This window comes from Stenella coeruleoalba (genome assembly GCF_951394435.1).
Source record: "Stenella coeruleoalba genome assembly, chromosome: 8".
Lineage (NCBI taxonomy): Eukaryota > Metazoa > Chordata > Mammalia > Artiodactyla > Delphinidae > Stenella > Stenella coeruleoalba.
The window spans coordinates 45,577,208-45,602,068 of record NC_137154.1 but is presented as its reverse complement, the minus strand read 5'-3'; the positions used below and the strand labels follow the sequence as shown (position 1 = coordinate 45,602,068).

At 39.5% G+C, this 24,861-nt stretch overlaps 1 protein-coding gene across 2 annotated transcripts in view; it reads left to right on the top strand.

Annotated features, from left to right (window-relative positions):
- Positions 1-24,861, top strand: part of SWAP70 (switching B cell complex subunit SWAP70) — a 79,063-nt gene that overhangs the window by 17,707 nt on the left and 36,495 nt on the right. For both annotated transcript variants that reach the window (XR_013829423.1, XM_079929045.1), the window contains exons 2-3: positions 7,345-7,485; positions 23,855-24,028. Coding sequence is in view for 1 of the 2 variants with exons in the window: in XM_079929045.1 (XP_079785171.1) it covers positions 7,345-7,485; positions 23,855-24,028 (315 nt within the window). In the remaining variant the exon portion in view is untranslated. The remainder of the gene's footprint in view (positions 1-7,344; positions 7,486-23,854; positions 24,029-24,861) is intronic.

Below are 24,861 nucleotides of genomic sequence, written 5' to 3'. Positions count from 1 at the left end.
AAATAAATAAATATTAAACAAATCTTTAAAAAAAAATAAAGTATAGAGACAAAGGTAAAAGCACCCGAAATTCTACCACCAAAGGCAGATGCAGTTAACTTTGCAATGATTTTCTAACATCTTTCGCTCACCATCCTTCCTCCCTCTCTCTCCCTCTATCTCCCTTGCTTCCTACATGTATACACATGCATGCACATGTGTGCATATACTCATACATATATATCCTTTTATATAAATAGGATCCTATTTCATATGCTTTTGTAGCCTATTTTCTTAAACAGTGTGTTAGGGTCATGTTTCCATGTCAGTGCACATAGATACAGACACCATCATCCTTTATGACTATGAGCTATTTCATTGTGTTGATGAGTTATGCTTTGTTTAACTACTTAACTATTCAGAGATATTTGAGGTGTTTTGATGTTTTCAGCCAGGGATGCTGCTAAACTTCCTACAATGCATAGGACACCTCCCCCTGCTCCCCAGCAAAGAATTATCTGGCCTAAAATGTCAGCAGTGACAGAGAAAACCTGCTCTATACCTTCTCCAGTGTTGGGTGTTGGCAATTTTTACTCCCCTGTGTCTGCTCAAACACCAGGTGTTGTTTTTCAGGCAAAAAGTAGTAGCTCTTTTAGTTTGCATTATGTTGATCACTAGCGAAGTTAAGCATCTTTTCCTATACTTATTAGTCATTAGCTTCTTTGGTGAATTTTCTATTCATGTCTGTGGTCCATTTTTGAAATTAGGTGTTCACCTTTTACTTAATAATTTCTAGGAGTAATTTGAATATTGGAGCTATTAGCCTTTTTTGTTTGTTTATGGTGTCTCTTTTTAAAGGGAAATTTAAGAATTTTTATGTGGTCAAATTTACCAATATTTTCTTTCTGATTTCTGAAGAGGGCTAAGTTAGTGAATTATCCAAAATAACTTATTAAAGGTAGTCTATGTGGAATGTAATCCAGTGGCATATACTGTAGTTCAATGGTATACGTTCTGTGGACACATCACAACAGACGGTTTTGAGTTAGATATCCTTCCTTAATGTGTGTCCATAAGTGTTATGCTGCCACTGAGTCCTCCCTTAACCCTCTGCTAGTCACCGTAAAGGATATGGAAGAACAACATTAGGCAGGGTTTCCTCCCTTACTGAGCTGCAGTTAGGTATTTGAGATATTACTGGTATGTGAAACAGAATTCACGTTAAGTGCTGAATAGGAGTTCAGTGGACAGAGGGGGTGGTGAAGGTTTCCTAGAGTTTATGAAGAATAACCCAGTCTTGAAGGATGTGACTAGGCAAAAGAGAATGTTTCCAGTACAGGGCATGATTGTGGGACAGGCAGTTAGGAGACCTGGGTTCTTGTTTCTGATTTGTTTCTAATCAGTTTGTGACTTAGGCAAGTCTCAGGCCTCAGTCTTTTTTTTTTTTTTTTGAGGTATGTGGGCCTCTCACTGTTGTGGCCTCTCCCGTTGCGGAGCACAGGCTCCGGACGCGCAGGCTCAATGGCTATGGCTCACGGGCCCAGCCTCTCCGCGGCACGTGGGATCTTCCCTAACCGGGGCACGAACCCGTGTCCCCTGCATCGGCAGGTGCACTCTCAACCACTGCGCCACCAGGGAAGCCCAGGCCTCAGTCTTTTTATCAATGAAATAAGGAGATAGCAGTAGGCTATTTCCTAAGAGCATTTTCATTGTTAAAGTATTATGGTTTTACTGTGAAAAGAGAATTTTTAGAATGAATTTGTTCAGCATTTATTGAAAGCCTTCTTCATTCTGAGTAGCACGTTAAGTGCTGTGGGGATGCAAGGGGAGGTAAGACATGGGCCTTTCAGAAATTTAGTCTTATGGGAGAGAGAAAATCATGTGTGGTAGTGTAAGATAAGAAATACAGAGTGCTTGGGAAATGCAGAGTGAGGAAGGCCATCTTGATTTTGGGAGGTGGAGGCTTCAGAAAGGGATGGCAGTTATGTTAGGTAGAAATGGAGGTGTAGGGGTGATTAGAGCAGAGGCCTGGATGGGGCAGGGGAGTGATACAGGGTTTGTTTGGGATGCTGTGAGTAAGCTTGTTTGACTAGATTTGTACAGTTGGTGCAGAGGGGTGGGAAAAAATAAGGCTACAAATGTAAAGAGGGGCTGGCTTGCCAAGTGACTTAAATACGGAGCTCAGATACCTCTTTGGTTTTTACTTCTGTAGGCTTTTGATGACTTTCAGACAAGGTGATAATGTGAGGTCAGCAGCCCTTGAAGATTAATTTGGTAAAAGTGTCTAGGATGGTGATTGATGGCATTCAGGGACTGAGTCAGAGATGACTGAGATTTCTGAGGCTGAGTGTGATAAAGATAATTTAAGAGAAAGCAAGCAGGCCTTAAGCAGTGACAAGCAGGATGAAAAGATATTGTCGGGAAAGGGAAAATGAGTCCTTGTGGTAAGGGGCGGGACTTCTATTAAGACAATGCTCTTAAGGCAGGGCATAGCTCTGGTAGGAAGTTGGTCATTCTGTTAGGAAGAGTTTTCTGGTAATTCGCCCTGAGCTTGAAATTTTATAAATCAGACAGGAATTTTCACATTTAAAAAAAAAGGTTGCCCATTATGAATTATAGTTCTGTAATTGTGTCGGTTAAGATAAGCTTGTCGGAATAGAGATCCCTACCCCCCTTTTTTTCCGTGTTGAATTTTGCCCATTACGCACATCCTGTAAAGGGAAACAGTCTGTGACTAGGGGGCTCATTTCAGAGAACCTTTGTAATCTCTCCATCTTTGGGAGGGAGGAGGGTAAGCATTAGGCACTCATGTGTTAAAATACTGTTTAGTCATTCATCATCCCTGATGTCTTTTCAGGATAGTTGGAGCAAAATGCTTAAAAAGGGTAAATGGCAAACCGCTGCAAAGGAACAGACCACACGAGCAGTTAATTAGTCACCTCTCGTCAGCGGAGGCCTTGCAGAGGCATTAGCAGACAGCTAGGAAGGAACTGGAGAGATGAGGGTCTGGCATGGATGTGGATCTTTTATTGTAGTAACAATAGTTTATTCTTCAAATCGGGGCCTGAGAGCAAAGTTGCTTAGCAATTATGTGGGCGTTGAAAGAATGGCCTTTGGAGGAGCAGGCATTTGAAGCAGGATAAATTCAACTTTCTCAAGAAACTTGCAAACACTGATTAGAGTGATTGAGGGGCAGTGCTTTTACAAATCAAGAACTTGTAGTGCTATTTCCTCTTGATTGCTTTTGTCCTCATCTGTTTTCCAGCTTCTGCATGGGGAGAGGAGGCTAGTACCTCTTGGAACAGTTTCCCCCAAAGGCGGGTGCTGAGAGATGAGGGCTTCCAGAGAGAGAGTGGTCCCAGATTTCTAGACGGATGTGTTCTTCACCACTGGATTTAAGTTGGCTCCACTGAATAGCTCCAGCCATGTTGCTGGGTGCTGGAGAACTGACCGGGTGGGCACCAGTCCATCACTGCACCTTAGCAATAACATGCATGCATGGCCACAGCATTCATGTCACTTTTGTATAGGCAGGGCTCTCTTTTTTTCCAGGAGGAGAGGGAATGTGGCCGGGCAGGGAAAGGGCACCAAAGTATAAGGTTTGGGTTCTAGACCTAGTTTCACGGCACATAAAACTCTGTCATCTGGGGGACATCTCCTTATCTCTCACTCAGCCTCTTCATCTGTAAAGTAGCAATACCATCTACTTTCCAGGGGTGAGACTAAAACCAACTAATGGATCATGTGAGTCTACTCTAAAAAGCATAAACTGCTGTTTAAGCTTCTGGAGATTTTACTTCTTATTATTAGTTTATATTCTGGCCTTCAAGAATTTTTTTTTTTAAATACATTTTACTTTTTACTTTAAAAAAAACTTGAGATACTGTCTAGGCTTTAAAAAAATTACTGATAAAATTTTTTTAAAGTTTAAAAGATGGCACATTTTTTTTTCTTTTAGTTACAAAACTTTTCCAGTTATCTATTATTCAGTTTGTTATTTTGTTTGAAGAAGACTTCCCAGTTCTAGGCCTTACTAACAATGAAAAAAGCCGAATTTCTGATCTAAATTATAGTTCTTTCTGTTGAGTTCATGAAATGAGTTTGGGTTGATAGTTAAGGATTGAGCTTTTAAAAACATTATTTTTAGAGACAAGTCACTAACTCTTCCTTTTGCAGTGAGGATACTGAGACTAAGCGAGTAAGTAGCAAAATATTCTAATATTTAAAAAGGGTAAATGGCAAACCACTGTACAGGAACAGACCACATGAATAGGGCTGCTACTCAGGTCTCCTCCTCCAGGGTCCTTTAATATAATCTGCCTCCCTCACAGTTTGCTTAACTAAATGAAGGTGGTTGAGAAAGTTATCACTGGATTTAGTTATCCCTGTATTTAATTGTCCAAGGCTGAAGTCTAGAGTTTAAATCTAAATCTTCAATGGGATCACTGGTTGAACTAAAGCAGCTCTGCAAAGATGTTGTTGACTTTAGAAAACTGGAAACATAATGTTCCTTGTTCCTGGAGAGTGTTGGACCAGCAATTACAAAACCTGACTTCTAGTCTCAGTTCTCCTAAGTAACCTAGTCAAGAAAAACAAATTTAATCTCTTTGAGCCAGTACTCACCATCTATAAGATGAGAAGGATGACAATATGGTATCTAAGGCCCCTGCCAGGGCTTTAGTTGGAGGATCTGTGAAACCCAAAGGCAAAGAAAGGGATGGGTGTGAGAGAGATTGGTGTCTGCTTTTTGTACCCTGAGGATTTTGCATTAATCAGTTACTTTTCTCATGTTATTTCTCTATTGGAAAGCTTTCCAATTGCCCTTTTCCTATCCAAAAGCTCTTTTTATTTTAAGGCCTAGGTTACATTTCACTTAGTCTGTGAAGTGTTTGTAGCACACACTATTCTTTCTGAGCTCATTTATTGCCCTTACATCTTATTCATCCATTAGTCATGGTACATTGCTGTGGAATATGTCTTCCTTTTATACCTAATCTCTAGGGAGTAAGTTAATGTAGAAGAAAAAGTGTAGAGTTCAAAGATAAGTAGATTTAGCTGTATGGGCTTAAGCTGGCCGTTAAGAAAAGTGTGCGCGTGCGCGTGTGTGTGTGTGTATGTGCGTGTGTGTGTATATATGTGTGTGTATATATGTCTGTGTGTGTATGTGTATTGTGTGTGTGTACGTGTATGTGTGTATATATACGTGTGTGTGTGTGTGTGTGTGTGTTTAATTTTTAAAATAGTTTTTATGTTTTTTGAATAGGGAAAATTTTTTCCTAAACTTAATGAAAAGGGAGATACAGTAAGAAATCGTCTTTTGCTCCTGGTCTGCAGTCATACTAGTTTTCTCCCCATGGTTACTCGTTTCTTATATATCCTTCTAGAGTATCTTATTTTTTCTTCCTTTTCCTTTTCCACAAAAGATAACACACTATATGTAGCCTTAGGTACATTGCTTTTTTCACTTAAGTTATCTTGTAGATCTTTACGTATCACTACTCAGTGAGTTCCTCACTGTTCTTAACCTTCTATGAACGTACCATAGGTTAACCTGTGGTTGGGAATTTTAACTTGAGTGAAGTCCCAAATAATTTAAAAATCTGAATGACCGTTGAGCCTTATATGAGGAGTATGCTCTTTATTTCTCTATATTTCCGTGGTATGTTGCAGTTTTTAAGCTCCTTACATTCCTGAAGTTGATCCTCACAGCACCTTTTTGGAGGTAGATAATTACTCTGTAGGTTTTACTAGGTAAATAGAGAAAGGAAATGTCTATTTAGGATTTTGCTGACTGTGGTGCAAGATTCAGTAGAAGCTCCACCGTGCCCTTTTCATGTGCTCTACTACTGGCAAATAGAAGTTTTACTTGAGAAAAACAGCCTGCTTTGTAGGGGCTGATAGAAGTCTTCATTACTTCATTTATAACCATTTGTGAGTTTACTTCCTTTACTTTACTTACTTCCTTAAAACCAGTAGAGCATGTAGAAAAGGATCTCCACATAAATGAAGCTTTGAGAAACAAAACAAATGTAGAAAGAAGATATGCAAATGTTTTTTAATAGGTTAATTTTTTTAATCTTAAAAAATTCTAACGAAATATGTGTGTGCAGAAAAAAGTAACTTGCTTTATGGAATTGAAAGTATTCATTGAGATGAATTTGGCTCCTTAAGCGATTAAATGGGTAGGGCTGAGACAAATAGGGAAGATTTTAACCTGGGATTTAACATCTAATAAGATTCTGTGTTAGAGGCAGCATGGCCTTAGCTCTGTAATTTGACCTGTTTAGAATGCACAAATGGAATGGAAGGGATTTAAGTTTTATATTTAGATTTTCATTTAATAAGAAAAAAGAGTAGCACTGAAAGAGCCCAGACTGCTAACTCAGCTACCTGAATGTTAAAGTGTGCACTTCGATTATTGCAAGACCAGGATGCAGATTTTTTTTTTTTTTTTTTTTTTTTTGCGGTACGCGGGCCTCTCACTGTTGTGGCCTCTCCCGTTGTGGAGCACAGGCTCCGGATGCGCAGGCTCAGCGGCATGGCTCACGGGCCTAGCCGCTCCGCGGCATGTGGTATCCGCCCGGACTGGGTCATGAACCCGTGTCCCCTGCATCGGCGGGCGGACTCTCAACCACTGCGCCACCAGTGAAGCCCCAGGATGCAGATTTTTGACAGAATATTTTCAACCATTTTGGTGACTCCTGAGATTTTTTTGCTATTGATTTTTCATGTATTTCTAAATCGGGCCCTTGATTTCTTTCTCTTTTTATATTTATACTCTTTTATACTCATCCTGAAAACTTAGCCTAGCATCACAGAATTTTAGAGATGTTTGGATGCTTAGAGATTACTAATTAATATCTGGTATATTTGTATATTAACTTGGCCCTTTATATTGAACAAAGGAGAGAACTGAAGCCCAGAGAGGTTGTGGCTGGGCCCAGGTCAGCCACCTTGTCCAGAACCCCCAGCTGCAGCTGCTCAGAGCCAGGTTCTTTCTCTTACAGCTCTACTTGACGGACTGCTCTACTTAGGAGAAGTTTAATTTTAAACACATTCTCTTGCTGTTTCCCCCCTTTTTCTTTCTAATGTGGGCCAATTAATAAAAGACTACAAGGAGTCTGGTAGTCACAGATCTTGCATGGAGCCTGGCTCATTGTAGGACATGTAAGAGAGACTTGTTTGAAGTGGACCAGAACTGGGGAGGCAATGAGACACTATGGGTAACAGGTGGGGAGCTGGCAGCCGGCAATTTATTCTTCATCTTTCTCTCCCCAGGACAGCGAGCAGCCAGTTGTGTTCGGACAGTGAAGGTGCCGTGTGCTGGTTAGTGGATGCCTCTAAACTACCCTTTTTCTCCCTTAGGTCCTTTCCCATAACCTGTGCACAGTGCTGAAGGTTCCACATGACCCTGTTGCCCTTGAAGAGCACTTCCGGGATGATGATGAGGGGCCTGTCTCCAATCAGGGCTACATGCCGTATTTAAACAAGTTCATTTTGGAAAAGGTACGACTCTAATCTCTTCCTTCTTACAGCATTGTTCAGATTGCACATTTCAAGTGGGCCCTATAGCCCCTTGTTGGTGAGTTCACTAAGGAGTTTCGGTGTGAAGCATCACGAGATAAATCAGAAAGGAAAGAAAGAATGAGACTGACAGTACTCCTATTTCTCTCTCTTCTCCAGTGTCTTCTAAAACTTTGATATTTTTATGACTTGGCTCTTTTTGGAAATTAAGTATTCTGTATTAATCTGTACCTGTCTTCTCTTAGGGAGCTTTTTTTCTTTTAAATTCTGGTTCCACATGTACTGGCAATGATTGTTAAAGCATGGATATGATGGGGTAAAATGTGATGTCAATTATCTTTATAGATATCATACAGCAAAACTTTCATCCTAGACTTTTTCGGGTACCACTTGGATGTTTCCTCTGGGATATGTTATGAGTAAAGATGCTGTAAAAAATGATTATGCGGGCTCCCCTGGTGGCGCAGTGGTTGAGAGTCCGCCTGCCGGTGCAGGGGACACAGGTTCGTGCCCCGGTTCGGGAAGATCCCACATGCCGCGGAGCGGCTGGGCCCGTGAGCCATGGCCGCTGAGCCTGCGCGTCCAGAGCCTGTGCTCTGCAAGGGGAGAGGCCACAACAGTGAGAGGCCCGCATACTGCAAAAAAAAAAAAAAAAAAAAAAAAAAAGATTATGTGTTTGGAAGCCATATTGGTATTTTCTGCTGGGTTTGGTTTCTCCCTTGGTTTGGATAATTAAAAATTGACACATTAAAGTTTTGACTTTAATGTTCTTTTATTTTTTTTAAGGAAAATAATCTAAATTGATGGCACATTTAATTAAAAACATTGGTGATTAAAAAATTACAAAAAGTAGCTTTGTTATTAGTCAATTAATACAAATATATGAAATAAAAAGTAAAACCTCTTTACCCTTTTTAGTCTGACTCTATAGGAGTAACCACTTTTAACTGTTTGATGAATATCTTTGCTGACCTTTTTATAGACATGCAAATACACACTTATGCAATACATAGTGTTTTGTTTCTATACCAATAGGATTATGCTACATATAGTTCAACTTAGTTTTTTAACTGAACAATATATTAGTGTCATCTTTCCATATCATGTACATTTAGTTTAGGTATGAAAGTAATCATATATGCACATGAAGGGTTGGGAATTACTGCTTTTGCTTATTTATAACACCAAGCTTGAAATTTTTGGATATATGTCAAAAATGTCTTTCAAAAAGTGACAGTGATAATACTTTTAAATTAAAAATAAAACACATTAAAAAGCCTGTTTTCCAATCACCTAAATACCATAGCTATTGACATATATTTTTCTGTTGACTTTTTTGGGATTTTTATAGCTACTTATATGTATAAATTCTTTTTATAGTTAAGTGTCTTTTCTATAAAAGCAAAGTACAGTAATTAAAATTTATAATAATAATTTAAGTTACTGGTATGGAGAATGCCAAAATGTTGGTCAGCATTCTTTTTAAAAATCACATTATATGTTTTAGAAATTTTGCAGCAAAGATTGTCCAAATTACAGTGTATTCATCTAGGTAGTATTCTTTGTACCTATATCTATTATTCCATATCAGCCTCATAATACAATTTTTTGCTCTTTATTTGTGTGTGTATGTTTTATACATATACTTGGTCATGCTTTAATTAGAAACAACTGCAGAGGGAGAAACCACACCATAATGAAATGAAAGACGATCAGACTCACAAAAGCCACATATTGTGTGATCCAATTTATGTGAAATGTCCAAAGTAGGCAAACACATAGAGATATAGAATAGATTAGTGGTTGCCAGAGGCTGAGGGGAAGTGGGAATGGTGAGTGACTACTGATGGGTTTGGGATTTCTTTTTGGGGTGATGAGAATGTTCTAGAGTTACATAGTGATGATGGTTGCAAAACCTTGTGAATATACTAAGAACTACTAAAATGCACACTTTAAGGGTGAATTTTATGGAATGTGAATTATATCATGATAAAAAAGATTCAAACAAATTATACAGAAACTGATGTGTGAAGTTTCAAAACTTCACAGTATGATGCTGTACTATTTTCTAAAGCTTTTTTGGGCTGTCTTTCTGTTTATTAATCAGGTAGCTCATTTGTGTTTATAGTTGTATTATAAGTAAATATGTCTTTTTTGGTGAAGAAATTCTTTTTATTTAGAAAAAATTCCCCCAGCTTTATTGAGATATTATTGATACCTAATATATGTAAATTGAAGGTGTACAACGTGATGATTTTTTTTAATCTAACTTTTAAAAAAATTTTATTTATTTTTGTCTGTGTTGGGTCTTTGTTGTGGTGCATGGGCTTCTCTTGGCGGTGGCTTCTCTTGTTGCGGAGCATGGGTTCTAAGTGTGCGGGCTTCAGTAGTTGTGGCTCTCGGGCTCTAGAGCGCAGGCTCGGTAGTTTTGGTGCATGGACTTAGTTGCTCCGTGGCATGTGGGATCTTCCTGGACCAGGGCTCGAACCCGTGTCCCCTGCATTGGCAGGCGGAGTCTTAACCACTGCACCACTAGGGAAGTCCCCCAACGTGATGATTTGATACATATATATATTGCGAAATGATTACCACGGTAAGGTTAGTTGTGTTATCATTGCCTCCCATAGTTACCTTTTTTTTTCCCTGTGGTTATAGCTTTTAAGATCTACTCTCTTAACAACATTCAAGTATATAGTCCTGTATTGTTAATTATTGTCACAATGCTGTGCACTAGATCCCAGATCTTATTCATCTTAAAGCTGAAAGTTTGTACCCTTTGACCAGCATCTCGCCATTTCCCCTACCCCCCAGCTCCTGACAGCCACCATTCTACTCTCTTATTTCTTTGAGTTCATTGTTTTAAATAGTCTGCATTATAACTGAGAACACATAGTATTTGTTTTTCTGTATCTTAAAGAAATTCTCTTAACCATGATTAGTTACAACAGCTTCAGAATCCTTGAGTTTACCGTTTGATATTTCTGCACTAATTTATATAAAAGGCAAGAGGTTTTGAATACAACCATAGTGGTGAGAACATTTACACTCCATTAACAACCCCTAAGACAAGTGGTTAGGATATGGTACATGTCCAGATCCCACAGAAGGGGTTAAAATTAGGTATATCCCTCTTTTATTCTCCCAATATCTGTTTTAATCAAGTTTAGGCCCTATGAACTAGAAACAAGACAGTCAATCTGCAGTGGACCATCAAACCCAAAGGACTCCCTTTCTCTGTGCGTCTAGGACAAACAACGGCTAGTCCCCTAATTTTTTCCCCTAAAGTATGTGTTAGCACTCTGGCATCATGGACTTTAAATAAATAAAAAATAAAGACTTATTGTCTTCCCTACTTTTAAAATACAAAAATGTGTTTTAAACAGATACTATAACCTCATCATAGTTTTACTTTTCAAAAATTTCAATTTATTTAAACAAAATCAAACCAAGTTCACATAGTAAATATGTCTTATGTTCAGCAAATGTTTGATGACCTGCTGTGTGCATGTGTTTAATCTTAAAAACTAAAGACAATAAGCAGAATTATGTTTGTTATTAAAATATATAGAACAGGGACTTCCCTGCTGGCACAGTGGTTAAGAATCTGCCTGCCAATGCAGGGGACACGGGTTTGAGCCCTGGTCCGGGAAGATCCCACATGCCATGGATCAGCTAAGCCCGTGCACCACAACTACTGAGCCTGCGCTCTAGAGCCCAGGAGCCACGACTACTGAAGGCCGCGCACCTAGATCCCGTGCTCCACAGCAAGAGAAGCCACCACAATGAGAAGCCTGCGCACCGCAATGAAGAGTGGCCCCCGCTCACCACAGCTAGAGAAAGCCTGCACGCAGCAACGAAGACCCAACGCAGCCAAAAATAAATAAAACAAAATAAATAAATTTATATATATTAAAAAATATATATATATATATATATACACATATATATAAATGAAACATACCGGGGGATTCTCAGAAATCTGGAAATTGCTTTGTTTTTCAGTGCTAGAATTTGTGTGGGCTGGACTAGTAGATAGAGAAACATGGTTGAATATCTTGAAGTGCTGTACCCTGATACCACATTTTGTTCTCCTTGATGTAACTCTCTTTAAACATCTTGAATTTTAAAGTTTTAAAATGTTCTTTGTTTTAGTATTTAGGTACTTAAAAGTTTTGTAACTGGGGGAGAAAATACAGCAGTATTTAAAAAGTCCAAAATTAGCCACAAAATTTGGAGAAAAACTTTATTCACAGAGCAAGTGAGGATGTGATGAAACAGTGAGGCCTTGTTTATTATTGCTTAGCCACCTGGAGTGGAATTTTGCCTGGCCTTCAATCCAAATAAAGCAGGCAAGGTTTTTGTGGTGTGGGTTTAAATTGAGCAAAGATTAGTGCCTTGTTTTGAAACTTGGTTGAAAAAAATGCCAATAGTGACTGAAGAATGTTAACATAAAAACTTAGAGATCGTCATCAGTTATGCAATAAAATATGAAATGATTAAACATTTGCAAGATGTGCTTTCCTATATGTGTGTGTGTGTGTGTGTGTGTGTGTGTGTGTGTGTGTGTAAAGTCTCATTTGATCCTCATGGTAATCCTGTGATGATGCACAACTGGAATTCTTATCCCCATTTAACTCGGGAGGAAATAGAGTGCATAAGGTTGCCTAGCTAAAAAGGGGTAGATAGATTTTGAACCTAAGCCATTTCACTTCTAGACCAGTGTCCTTTTAACTATATGTACTATTGAGGGATTAATTACTCCCTTCCAGAATTAATGTTTTCCAGTTACTGGATATGTAAGGGCAGGGGTAGAATGGTTTAAAAGCCATTCTGATCATCTCAGACTATCTCAGCCTCCTTCTAGTTCTCTTAGGTTCTTTCTCAAGTGTTTTAAGGTGATTTTTTCTTCTTAATTAGTATCTGGTGTTCCTCAGTGTTCATTTTGGTCGTTTTCCCCCCAGGTTATTTGAGAGGTTTTCTGCCTTTGCCTAAGAGAATTACTCAGAAGGGGTTGAGACCAAGAGATAAATTATAATGAAACTTGCTTTGCAAAAAGTAATTTTTCTATTTGGTTTCTACATTTGCTTCTTCAGAGAGAATAATTCCGGTTGTTCTTCACATTGATAGAATTTATTTTCAGCTTTCCTGAGGCTTCAGATGATTAACATGTGTGTTCTTGTAGCAAATATTTTGCCTCCGCTGATTGTTAACTTTCTCTTTGCTTATTTGTTAAATTTCTTCCTTAGAAGAAATAGGATTAGAAGAATAGGATTCTGGGGACTTCCTGGGTGGCGCAGTGGTTAAGAATCCACCTGCCGATGCAGGGGACACGGGTTTGAGCCCTGGTCCGGGAAGATCCCACATGCCGCGGAGCAGCTAAGCCTGTGTGCCACAGCTACTGAGCCTGCACTCTAGAGCCCGCGAGCCACAACTACTGAGCCTGCGCGCTTAGAACCCATGCTCCGCAGCAAGAGAAGCCACCACAATGAGAAGCCCGCACACCACAACAAAGAGTAGCCCCCGCTCGCCACAACTAGAGAAAGCCTGCGCAGAGCAATAAGACCTGACGCAGCCATACTAACATACATAAATAAATAAAAGAATAGGATTCTGTGAACATCTAGGAAGAATTTTTTGTGAGCTTCCCCCCACCCCTCTTTTTTTTGGGCAAAAAAACCACTGCGCCTGGCTTATCTGATAGTGAGTAATTGAAGAAAGTGTTATATTGTTAACTTTTTACTATTGAGCCCTAGTAGACTACATAAAAAACTAGTTCTGCCTCAGCATGTTTAGGAGGCAAACTAAGCCTTTCATGAGATTTAATAGCCTAATGGGCTTTTTGGTCCAAATCATGGTCAGTTATTTTCCCTGATTCTACACATTAAAGGTTGGTCTGGGCTATTTGATGATTAAAAACCAGTAATCCATTGGCAATAAGCCAAGTCCTAATTGGGGAATTTGCTGCTTTCTAACATAATCCTTTTTTTTGTTTGTTTTTTTTGGGAAACATACACACACACACACACACACACACACACAAGAAAAACACACAAAGAGAAAAATTTTTGTTCAATATAATGTCCCTTTTCTAGAGTCTAGCAGTCTCTGCTTTCTGTTTTCCTAGGCTGGACATTTTTACTTTCTTACAGGATGCTTGCTCTTCCTGTGTTAGTTATAGTTCTATAAAATGAGTTTTCAAATTTCTTTTAGTGGAATGAATATGTCTTCGCATTCAAAATGTTGTCAAATGTATGCCTAACAAGTATCATTTAATAGGAAGGGGTACTGCTCTTAAGTTTCCCAAACCATGCTTTTGTACAGTTCTTTCTTATTGTCCTATAGCCTATGTTATTTTTTTCTTTCATTGTTGCTTGAAAGTTTTATAGTATTAACTTGGTACAGTGGTCAAGTTGGACTCTACATTTTGATCAGATTTGTAAAGTTACACAGGACTAAAAACTTCGGAGTGATTAAAGAGGTTCCCTGCTGAGAATATGGATGACTTTATGTCATTGAATACTTTGGCCAGCAATATAAATATAAGAGTGGTGTAGGTTAAAGAAATATTGTTTTCAAAAATAGCAGCTTTACTGAGATGTAATTTATGTACCATACAGTTTAACTATTTAAAGGGTGCAATTTGGTGGTTTTTAGTATAGTCACATTTTTGTGCAACCATCACTAAAATCAGTTTTAGAAGATTTCATTACCCTCCCTCAAAAAAACTGTACCCATTAACCCTTACTCTCCTCTCATAGCCCTAGGCAACCACTAATCTACTTTCTACCTCTATGGATTTACCTATTCTGAACTCGTACAATATGACTGGAATCATAATATGTGGCCTTTTGTGTATGTCTTCTTTCACTTACCATCATGTTTTCAAAATTCATCCATGTTGTAGTACATAACAGTACTTCATTTCTTTTTATGGCTGAATAATATTTCATTACGGATATACCATATTTTGTTTGCACATTGGGTGATGGACATTTGAGTTTTTCCCGCTTTTTGGTTATTATGAATTTACTGCTGTTAGCATGCATGTTCAAGTTTTTGTGGGGATGTATATTTTCAGTTTTCTGGTATATACCTAGGAATGGAATCGCTGGGTCATGTGGCAACTCTGTGTTTAACCTTTTGAGAAATTGCCAAGCTGTTTTCCAAAGCAGCTGGGCATTTTACTTTTCTACCAGCAATGGCTGAGGGGTCCAATTTCTTCATATCCTCACCAACATTTTTTTTTTTTTTTTTTTTTTTTTTTTTTGCTGTACGTGGGCCTCTCACTGCTGCGGCCTCTCCTGTTGCGGAGCACAGGCTCCGGACGCGCAGGCTCAGCGGCCATGGCTCACGGGCCCAGCCACTCTGTGGCATGTGGGATCCTCCCGGACCGGGGCACGAACCCGTGCGTGTCCCCTGCATCAGCAGGTGGACTCTCAACCACTGTGCCAGCAGGAAAGCCCAACATTTTTTTTTTATTATAGGCATTCCAGTGGGTATGAATCTTACTGTATTTTGATTTGCATCTCCATGATAATTAATGTAAAATACTGTTTTTAAAGTTTTTTTAATTGTAAAGGCAATAACAGGATATTGTTGAAATTAAGAAAAAAAAAGGAACTTGTTAAGAAAATATGTATCACCCATAAGTTTAACATATATAGGCAGTTACTGTTAACATTTTATATGTGTGCTTTGAGTTTTTATTTTATTTATTCTTTTGGCTGTGCTGTACGGCTTGTGGGATCTTGGTTCCCCAACCAGGGATCGAACCCAGGCCCTTGGCAGTGAGAGCACAGAGTCTTAACCACTGGACTGCCAGGGAATTCCCAAGTTTTTGTTTTTTAAACTATGTTTTTATATATTATTTTTCAAGTTGGGATCATATTGAACACGTAACATTAATATTGTCCCATATCATTAAATTTTTTTAAAAAGACGTTGAGTATACATATGCTAACATTTATTTAGAGTCTATTGTGTATCAGGTACTAAATGTTTTAAACAGGTTTCTAATTAAGTCTTTATGTCAACTCTGTAGGTTAAGTACCATCATTACCACCATTTTAAAGATGAGACGGACCCTGGGTTAAATTGCTTGCTCAAGGTCACCCAGGTACTAAGTGGTATTCAGTGACTGTATAATAGTTTTGTACTGTGACTTTACACCCATTCCCTTTTTGGTGGACTTTTTTTTTCCCACTCTTATAAATAATAGTGACTATCCTAGATAAATCTTTATCTGACTCGGATTCACTTGTTAGGATAGATTATTTGAAGTAGAATCACTGATCAAAGAGTATGAATGCTTTCTGAGAAAAAACATGTCTACAATCAATTTCTAAAGCGTCAAATTGGCCAGTTTCCCTGTCTTCTGAGAACTGTCTCTGTTCCACAGCCACTTTAGTCTTGAGCTGGTTTGTATGAAATTTCTAGTTTAGAGAACATGTGAGTTTAGTTTTGTAAATACTTTTAGTGCTTTGAGTCAGAATTGAGGTCATACCTTATTCTTCATATGTATGAATTTTGGTGTAAAGTAATTATATGTTAAAAATAAGAAGGACTCTACACTTTCTTTCTGGGAAATTATCCTCCATTTGGACACCTTGAAACCACTAGCAGCCATTATTATTAAATGTGAGACTATTGATTTAATATGTGTGATACAAACTGGAATTTTGGAGCACAGTTTGTAATTGTAGATGAAATGGAGTATGGAACCATAGATTTCTAGACCTTTTGTAGTTAGAACAGACCTAGAGACCATTTCAATTTATGGATTTATTTTCATTGAGGTAATATTGAATATTGAATCCATACCTTTCAATGCCTTGCTGTTGTTTTGAGCATCTTTATCATGGCACACAGGGCCACATTCAATTTGGCCTCTGCAACCTCTCTAGCCTCCTCTTCTTCCTCTCTCCTCCCTTCTTGTTCACTTCAGTCCAGCCACCTTGACCTTTCTCAGATTACTAAGATCCTTCCTGCCACAGAGTCTTCAGACATGCTGCTTCCTCTGCTGTAAAGTTTCCTCCACCCGTAATGTGGAGGTCTTGTCTTGATTGTCACTTCCTCAGGGAGGTTTCTCCAGGTAGCACCCCACCCATTCTAGACCTAACCAGCTTTCCTGTAATGTATGCTTGCAACGTTTTGTGCCTTTTCCTTTTTGCCACAGTTTTCACCACATAAGTGGTTGTGTTATTGCTGTATAGTTTGATATCTTATTACCCCCCTGGAGTGTAAGTTCTGGGATGGCAAGGACTGGTTCACCCATGTCCCACACTGTTGATTGTTTCCTTTGTGTGCAGGAGCTTTTAAGTTTGATGTAGTTTTGTCTGTTTTGCTTTTGTTGCCTGTGCTTTTAGAATCATACGCAAGTAATCATTGCCCATTCCAATGTCATGAAGCTTTTCCCCTATATTTTCTTCTTGGAGTTTTATCCTTTTAGGTCTTACATTTAGATCTTTACTCTGTTTTGGACTTAATTTCTGAACATGGTGTAAGATAAGGGCCCATCTTCCTTCTATTGCATGTGGATATTCAGTTTTACCAATACCACTTGTAAAAGAGATGGTCCTTTCCTCATTGTGTGGTCTTGGCACCCTTCTTAAAGCTCACTTGACAGTATACATTAGGGTTTATTTCTGGGCTCTCTATTCTGTTCTATTGGTCTATATGTCTGTTTTTATGCCAGTACCATACTGTTTTTGTTTTGTTTTTTTGGCTGTGCCGCATGGCTTGTGGGATCTTAGTTCCCCGACCAGGGATCAAACCCATGCCTCCTGCAGTGGAAGCGTGGAGTCCTAACCACTGGACTACCAGGGAATTCCCCAGTACCATACTGTTTTGATTACCTATTAGCTTTGTAATAGGTTTTGAAATCAAGAAGTGTAAGGCCTCCAGCTTTGTTCTTCTCAAGATTTTTTTTTTTCTTTTTTTTTTTTTGCGGTACGCGGGCCTCTTACTGTCGTGGCCTCTCCCGTTGCGAAGCACAGGCTCCGGACGCACAGGCTCAGCGGCCATGACTCACAGGCCTAGCCGCTCCGTGGCATGTGGGATCTTCCCGGACCGGGGCACGAACCCGTGTCCCCTGCATCGGCGGGCGGACTCTCAACCACTGCGCCACCAGGGAAGCCCATGATTTTTGTTTTTCAAATTTTTTGGCTGTGCCACAGGGCATATGGAATCATAGTTCCCCAACCAGGGATCGATCCCACACCCCCTGCATTGGAAGCACGGAGTCTTAACTGCTGGACTGCCAGGGAAGTCCCATCTCAAGATTGTTTTGACTATCATGGACCTTTGAGATTCCATATGAATTTTAGGATGATGTTTTTTGTTTCTGCAAAAAAAAAAAAATGCCTTTGAGATTTTGACAGGGATTGTGTTGAATCTGTAAATTGCCTTGGATAGTATAGACATTTTAATAATTTAAGTCTTCCAGTCCATGAGCATAGAGTGTTTTTCTATTTATTTGTGTCGTCTTTAATTTCTTTGAGTAATGTTTTGTAGTTTTCAATGTACAAGTCTTTTGCCTCCTTGGTTAAGTTTATTCCTGAGTATTTTATTCATTTTGATGCTATTGCAAATGGGATTGTTTTCTTAATTTTCTTTTCTGATTGTCATTGTTAGTGTATAGAAACACAACTGATTTTTGAGGGTTGATTTTGTATCCTGGAAGTTTGCTGAATTGGTGTATTAGTTTTAATAAACCAGTTGTTGGGTGGAATCTCGAGAGTTTTCTACATAAGAAAAAGCATTTGGGACTTCCCTGGTGGTGCAGTGGTTGAGGGTCCGCCTGCTGATGCAGGGGACGCGGGTTCGTGCCCTGGTCTGGGAAGATCCCACATGCCGCGGAACGACTGGGCCTGTGAGCCATGACCGCTGAGCCTGCGCGTCCGGAGCCTGTGCTCCGCAATGGGAGAGGCCACAACAGTGAGAGGCCCGCGTACCGCAAAAAAAAAAAAAAAAAAAGAAAAAGCATTTTATCTGCAAACAGAGATAATTTTGCTTTTTTCTTTCCAATTTGGATGCCTTTTATTTCTTTTTCTTGCCTAATCTCTCTGGCTGAGTCTTTCTGAACTGTGTTGAATAGAAGTGGTCAGAGTGGGCATCCTTGTCTTGTTCCTCATCTCTTCTCTAAGAGAAGAGAAAAGCTTTCAGTTTTTCATCTTTGAGTTTGATGTTGGTTGTGCACTTTTCATATATGATCTGATGTTTTCTTTTCTTAAAGGTGTAAATGCCATCGTTTGATATACTTCTACCTTTGATCATGATTAAACTAAAGAATAGTAGATTAGAATATAGAGAAGTAATAAGCCAAACAGACAATTTATTAAAATTAAATAAGACACAGAGAACTTGCACCGAAAAGCCACTATTTATTTCCTGGGAAAACTAATTTATGGAGAATCTGCTTGGTTTCTGATCCCACTGCAGTCTGACTTATACCCAGACTTCTCGGCTATCTTGAAGGTAACTAACTAGTGACCACTGAATTGCAAAACCAGTAGTCTTTTCTTAAACGACTCCTCCTTAATTTCTCTGTAGCATTTGGCACTGCAGTAGCCCCGTCTTATCCTTAGTTTCTCTTTCCATGGTTTCAGTTACCTGTCAAGTGTGGTCTGATAATATTAAATAGAAAATTCCAGAAATAAAGAATTCATAAATTTTAAATTGTACGCTGTCCTGAGTATCGTGATGAAACTTTGTGCCTTTCTGCCCTGTCCTGCCTAGGACACCAGGACATGAATTGTCCCTTTGTCCAGTGTATCCCACCCATTAGTCACTTAATAGCTATCTGAGTTATAAGATCAACTGTTGGGGTATTGCAGTCCTTGTGTTCAAGTAACTCTTTTTTTTTTTTGGTTGCGCTGCGAGCCTTGCAGGATTTTAGTTCCCCAACCAGGGATTGAATCGGGGCCACAGCAGTGAAAGCGCCAAGTCCTAACCACTGGACTGCCAGGGAATTCCCAAGTAACTCTTATTTTACTTAAAAATGGCCCCAAAGCACAAGAGTGGTGATGCTGGCAATTCAGATAGCCAAAGAGAAGCTTTAAAGTGCTTCCTTTAAGTGAAAAGGTGAAACTTCTGTACTTAATAAGAAAAAAAAAAAAAACTGTATGCTGAGTTGGCTAATATCTGTGGTAAGACCGAATCTTCTATCCGTGAAATTGTGAGGAAGGAAAAAGAAATTCTGCTAGTTTTCTTATTGCACCTCAAACTGCAAAAGTTATGGCCAAGTACATGATAAGTGCTGAAAGATGGAAAAGGCATTAAATTTGTACAGTAAGAGACTTCCCTGTTGGTACAGTGGTTAAGAATCCGCCTGCCAGTGCAGGGGACATGGGTTCGATCCCTGGTCCGGGAAGCTCCCACGTGCCGTGGAGCAACTAAGCCCTTGTGCCACAACTACTGAGCCCACGTGCCACAACTACTGAAGCCCATGCGCCTAGAGTCCATGCTCCACAACAAGAGAAGCCACCACAATGAGAAGCCCGAGCACCACAATGAAGAGTAGCCCCCGCTTGCTGCAACTAGAGAAAGCCTGCGTGCAGCAATGAAGAACCAACACAGCCAAAAATAAATAAATAAATTTATTAAAAAAAATTTTTTTTACAGTAAGATATTTTGAGAGGGAGAGAGACCACATTCACATAACTTTTATTACAATATATTGTTTGTAATTGTTCTATTTTATTATTAATTATTGTTGTCAATCTCTTATTGTACCTAATTTATAAATTAAACTTTATCATAGATTTATATGTATAGGAAAAAACACGTGTATATAGGGTTCAGTACTACCTGTGGTTTCAGGCATCTACTGGGGTCCTGGAATTTATCCCTTGTGGATAAGGGGAGACTCCTGGGTTGATCAAACCTTCCTCTTACTCTTTCCTCACTCAGTTTTCATGTCTTTGTGGTTCTCCTACCACTTTGACTGTTCTTCTAGTCATCATAATTCCTCTTCCTCCTCCCGCTTGTAAATGTGCGAGTCTCTTGAGGTTCTGTTTTTGATTCCATCTATTTTCTCACTTTATGTTTTCTCTCAGTGATCTCACTGACCATTGTGGCTTCAGTCATTGTCGACATGCAGTTGATTCACAAATCTGCCTCTTCTGTTAGGTTACAGTTCCTTCCTCGATTGTCTTTGGACACCTCCATCTAAATGTCTTCCCAGAACTGCAGGTTGAAGATTCACATAATTGAACACCTGTCTTTCTTTCTCCCTTGTGTCCTCTTCATGCTGTGGCCATCCCCAAACATGGTTGGTGTGCTGCTCCTGCCATGCCTTTGCTCATGGCATTTCCTTTCCTGTCCTTTGGAGTACTTTTCCCTGTACTCTTCAATATACTTCAAGGTCTGCCTCAAATACCGTCTTTTCTGCAAAGTACTAATGTGGGCTGCAGATGACCTGCTCGTTCTTTGCTCTAAACTTGGGAGTTTCCTACAGGCTATCTCTTAAAACTATAAAGCTCTTTGTGATTTTTGTCTGTGTTTGCTTTTCTAGCCATAAATCTAGCCACTCCCTCTCAGGAACTCAATAATTCACCTCATGATACACATAGAATCACTTCTTGTTCCTCAGGGCAAGACTGTATGCTTTCATGCACATGTCATTTTCCCTGGTGGCATATCTTCCACTTAGTGCTTTTTGGGGGTGTGGGTGGATAGAGTTGATAGTAGTGGTCTTTCAAACTAGTCCTGTAGAGATGTCTTCCATCACATAGATAGATGTCCTCCATCTACTGAATTCTACAAGCAGTTTGGCATAGAGAAGAGACAGAATTTGAGCTTTGATTTTAAACCCTGGTTTTGATATTTACTAGCCATGTAAACTTGGTACTCAACTTTTCTGAACCTCTATTTCCTGATCTGTAAAATTGGGAGAGTGTTTAACCTTATGGGGCTAATACAAAGTTTAAATAAGAAACTGCATATAAAATGCCAAGCATATGCTAAATCCTCAATAAATGGTGTTAAAGAAAAAAAAAGAAATGAAAAGAGAAGAGAAGAAAAAGAGAAGCAGCAGTTATTATTCCCTTCATGGGGTCATTTGTGTACCATGGGGGCATGGGAAATGGTGTCAGACTGAGACAGGGTGCTCAAGGCAGAGCACAAAGGATATATCTTCTTACTTGTGGGGAACTGGTTTACTAATGACAAATTCTAGCCAGAGAATGAGAGAAACTTCCTCCTGCAGCCAACTAGTGACTTCTTCCTTACATTACACACAGCACTTCATTCATCTTTCTCTAGAAAGAAATGCTTTGCTCATGTTGTCCTGTCACCCGCTCTGCCTCCTCCCGTACATTTCCCATATTGTCCCCAATACGGCTTTTAAAATGCAGGTTGTATATGCTGCCCCCTCCCTCTCTTTCAGTACAGGTAAATCCTAACTCCTTACTGTGAATTATAAGGCTCTTCATGATCTGGTCTTCACCTACCTCTCTAGCCTAGTCTTTCACTGTGCCCCATGCAGTGGACATTTGTCATTTTTTCATCTGACCAGTATCAACTCTTTTCTTATGTCTGGGAAATTCCACAGTGTCTTGGTGGAGGACAGGACCTATCTCACATCTCAGATATTGAAAAGTTTGGATCCTCATTTTCCCAGCTCCCTGGCAGCTAGGGCTTAGGAATGTGACCTGGTGGGACTTTGAATCTGCATTGAGGTGGGGACTTTGAATCTGCATTGTGGGACACGGAGGATCAAGGACTGGGTCAGCGGCAACAGTGATGGCCTCATGTTATATTGGCAGTCGTGTCTCCACCCGCTGGTACCATGAGTAGTTTCAATTGCAGTTATGACTGCCTAGCCTAGATTGGTAACGGCTTAGTTTCAGAGTCTAGGTTTTTCAGCCCTTGTGTTGGATCTTTGAGGTTACCCATTGCTTTTCCAATAAATTCCTTATCTGTTTAAAGGAACTCAAGATCATTTCTCTTATTTGCATTTATAAAGAGCCTTGACTCATACCGCCCTCTAGTACCAAGTGCCCCATTCACATTAACCTTCCTGCAGTTCTTCCAAACTAACCATGGTTGTTTCTGCCTCTGGGCTTTCTCACATTCTGTTCTGCCTGGAACACTCTTTACCTCATTCTCAAATTGTTTCGACTCTTGGCGGTCCTTTAGGACTCAGCTCTGTTATGTCACTTTTTCTGCAAATCTTCCCCCAATTCTTAAGATTGGGTTAGCTCCTCAGTGTTCCCACAGAATCCTCTGCTTACCTCTATATAATACTTATCACACTATATTGTAATTGCCTTGACATCCCTTGGAGACATGGGCTAGTAGTATATTCAGTATCTTTGCATTGTCCCCGGCAGATAATAATTACTATCTAAATTTTATCTGTTGAATGAGTGAAAAACTATTGAATTATACTCTGTGTTATGTTAAAATTTGTCTATTTGCATGTCTGTTTTTCCTAATAAACTGTGACTATTCTAAGAGCAGCGGCCAAGTTCTTCTCACCTTTATATCCTTAATTTGTAGCATAGTATTTGGCTCATAGTAGACACTGAGAGAATGTTGAATGCATAACTGAATGACTGAGTGGCAGAGCTGTCTTTTTAGAATTTCAGTTCAACAGTTTTTCCCAAGAGAAAGTATCTTCTTTGACCATATAGGTAAAGATGAGATATCTGCATGTAGCTCATATTGAGTAATTGACATTCTCAACTTCTCTGTATCAGGATTGGTAATCTGTTTAGAAGATAATGTTTATACATGAAAAAAAAACTATTTGACAAGCCAGTATTTTATGTGCTGACTGAGTGATACGGGCAGATGTTGCTTCAGTGTCAGGCTCAATATAACATTCTTTTTTTTTTCTTAATATTTATTTATTTTGGCTGTGCCGGGTCTTAGTTGTGGCTTGTGGGATCTTCGTTGTGGCATGTTTAGTTGCGGCCTGCGTGTGGGATCTAGTTCCCTGACCAGGGATCGAACCCTGGGCCCCCTGCATTGGGAGCACGGAGTGCTACCCACTGGACCACGAGGGAAGTCCCTCACAGGCTCCGGACGCGCAGGCTCAGCGGCCATGGCTCACGGGCCTAGGCGCTCCGCGGCATGTGGGATCTTCCTGGACCGGGGCACGAACCCGCGTCCCCTGCATCGGCAGGCGGCCTCTCAACCACTGCGCCACTAGGGAAGCCCTCAATATAACATTCTTAATCGAGTCTTTGAAAGTGTGGTACCTAAGCAACTACTTAGGAAATGGTTATTGGTTAATTGGATTGATTAAAATAGAAGCCTGTAGTAGGCTTTGTCTTTCTGTTTTATTTGGTTTACATGCTGCTTATTTTGGACTGGTTCATTGGAATTTTTCCTCGTTCCTTTTTAGGTCCAAGACAACTTTGACAAGATTGAATTCAATAGGATGTGTTGGACCCTCTGTGTCAAAAAAAACCTCGCAAAGAGTCTCCTGCTCATTACAGAAGACGATGCATTTAAAGTATGGGTTATTTTCAACTTTTTATCTGAGGACAAGTACCCACTAATTATTGTACCAGAAGAGGTAAGTGTGGCTCTGGGAAGTTTTACAGGGCCATCTTAGCATTTAATAGATCTAACTTGGAAGTAGATATGGAAGGAGATCCTATACTAGTGGTTTTGGATCAGAGGCAAAAAAGCTTAGATCCAAAAAAGTCCAAAAGTTAGTGATTTAGGGTTATGCAGTAACCATGGAGATTTGCACACAGGGTGGGACTCTTCCTCTCTAAACTGCTATAATTATAGACAAATCCATCCTCATGTTCAAAGAGTCTTTATTCAGTACAAGGCACAACATAATTTTCTGTCTACTTACATATTGGCAAAACCATAAGAAATGGCTGAGTGATGCTAGGGAAACACATAGGATCCAGAATGTTGTTCCCAAGGCTGATTTATGTGAGGAAATAACTATTCTTGTTTCAAAGCCAAGGATGGAGACTTTTTTAAGGCCATACTTTCTAAAGTAAATGAAAAAGGACATTTGCTTGTTTTGTTCTGGGTTATTTTCCCTGAGCTTCCAAGGGGCGGGGGGACGGCGGGGGACAGGGGGAATGCAGGAGTAAGGATTCTGTGCTCTCTTACTGCCCTAAAAAATGATCCATGTAATACATGCTTATTACAGTAGTAAATTTAGAAAAGACTAATAATATGCAGATTAATCAACTGTAGTCCTCCCCTTAAAAGAAGTCATTTGTAATCCCCTAACCTTGGACAAATGATGTAACCTCTTGAGTTTTAATTCCCTCATCTATAAAATGGGGCTCATAAAAAATGTTTATTCTAAGGGTTGTGAGGCTCTGTATTTAAAGGACTTAGTTCAGTAAGTGAAATAAGTCAGAGAAAGAGGAATACTGT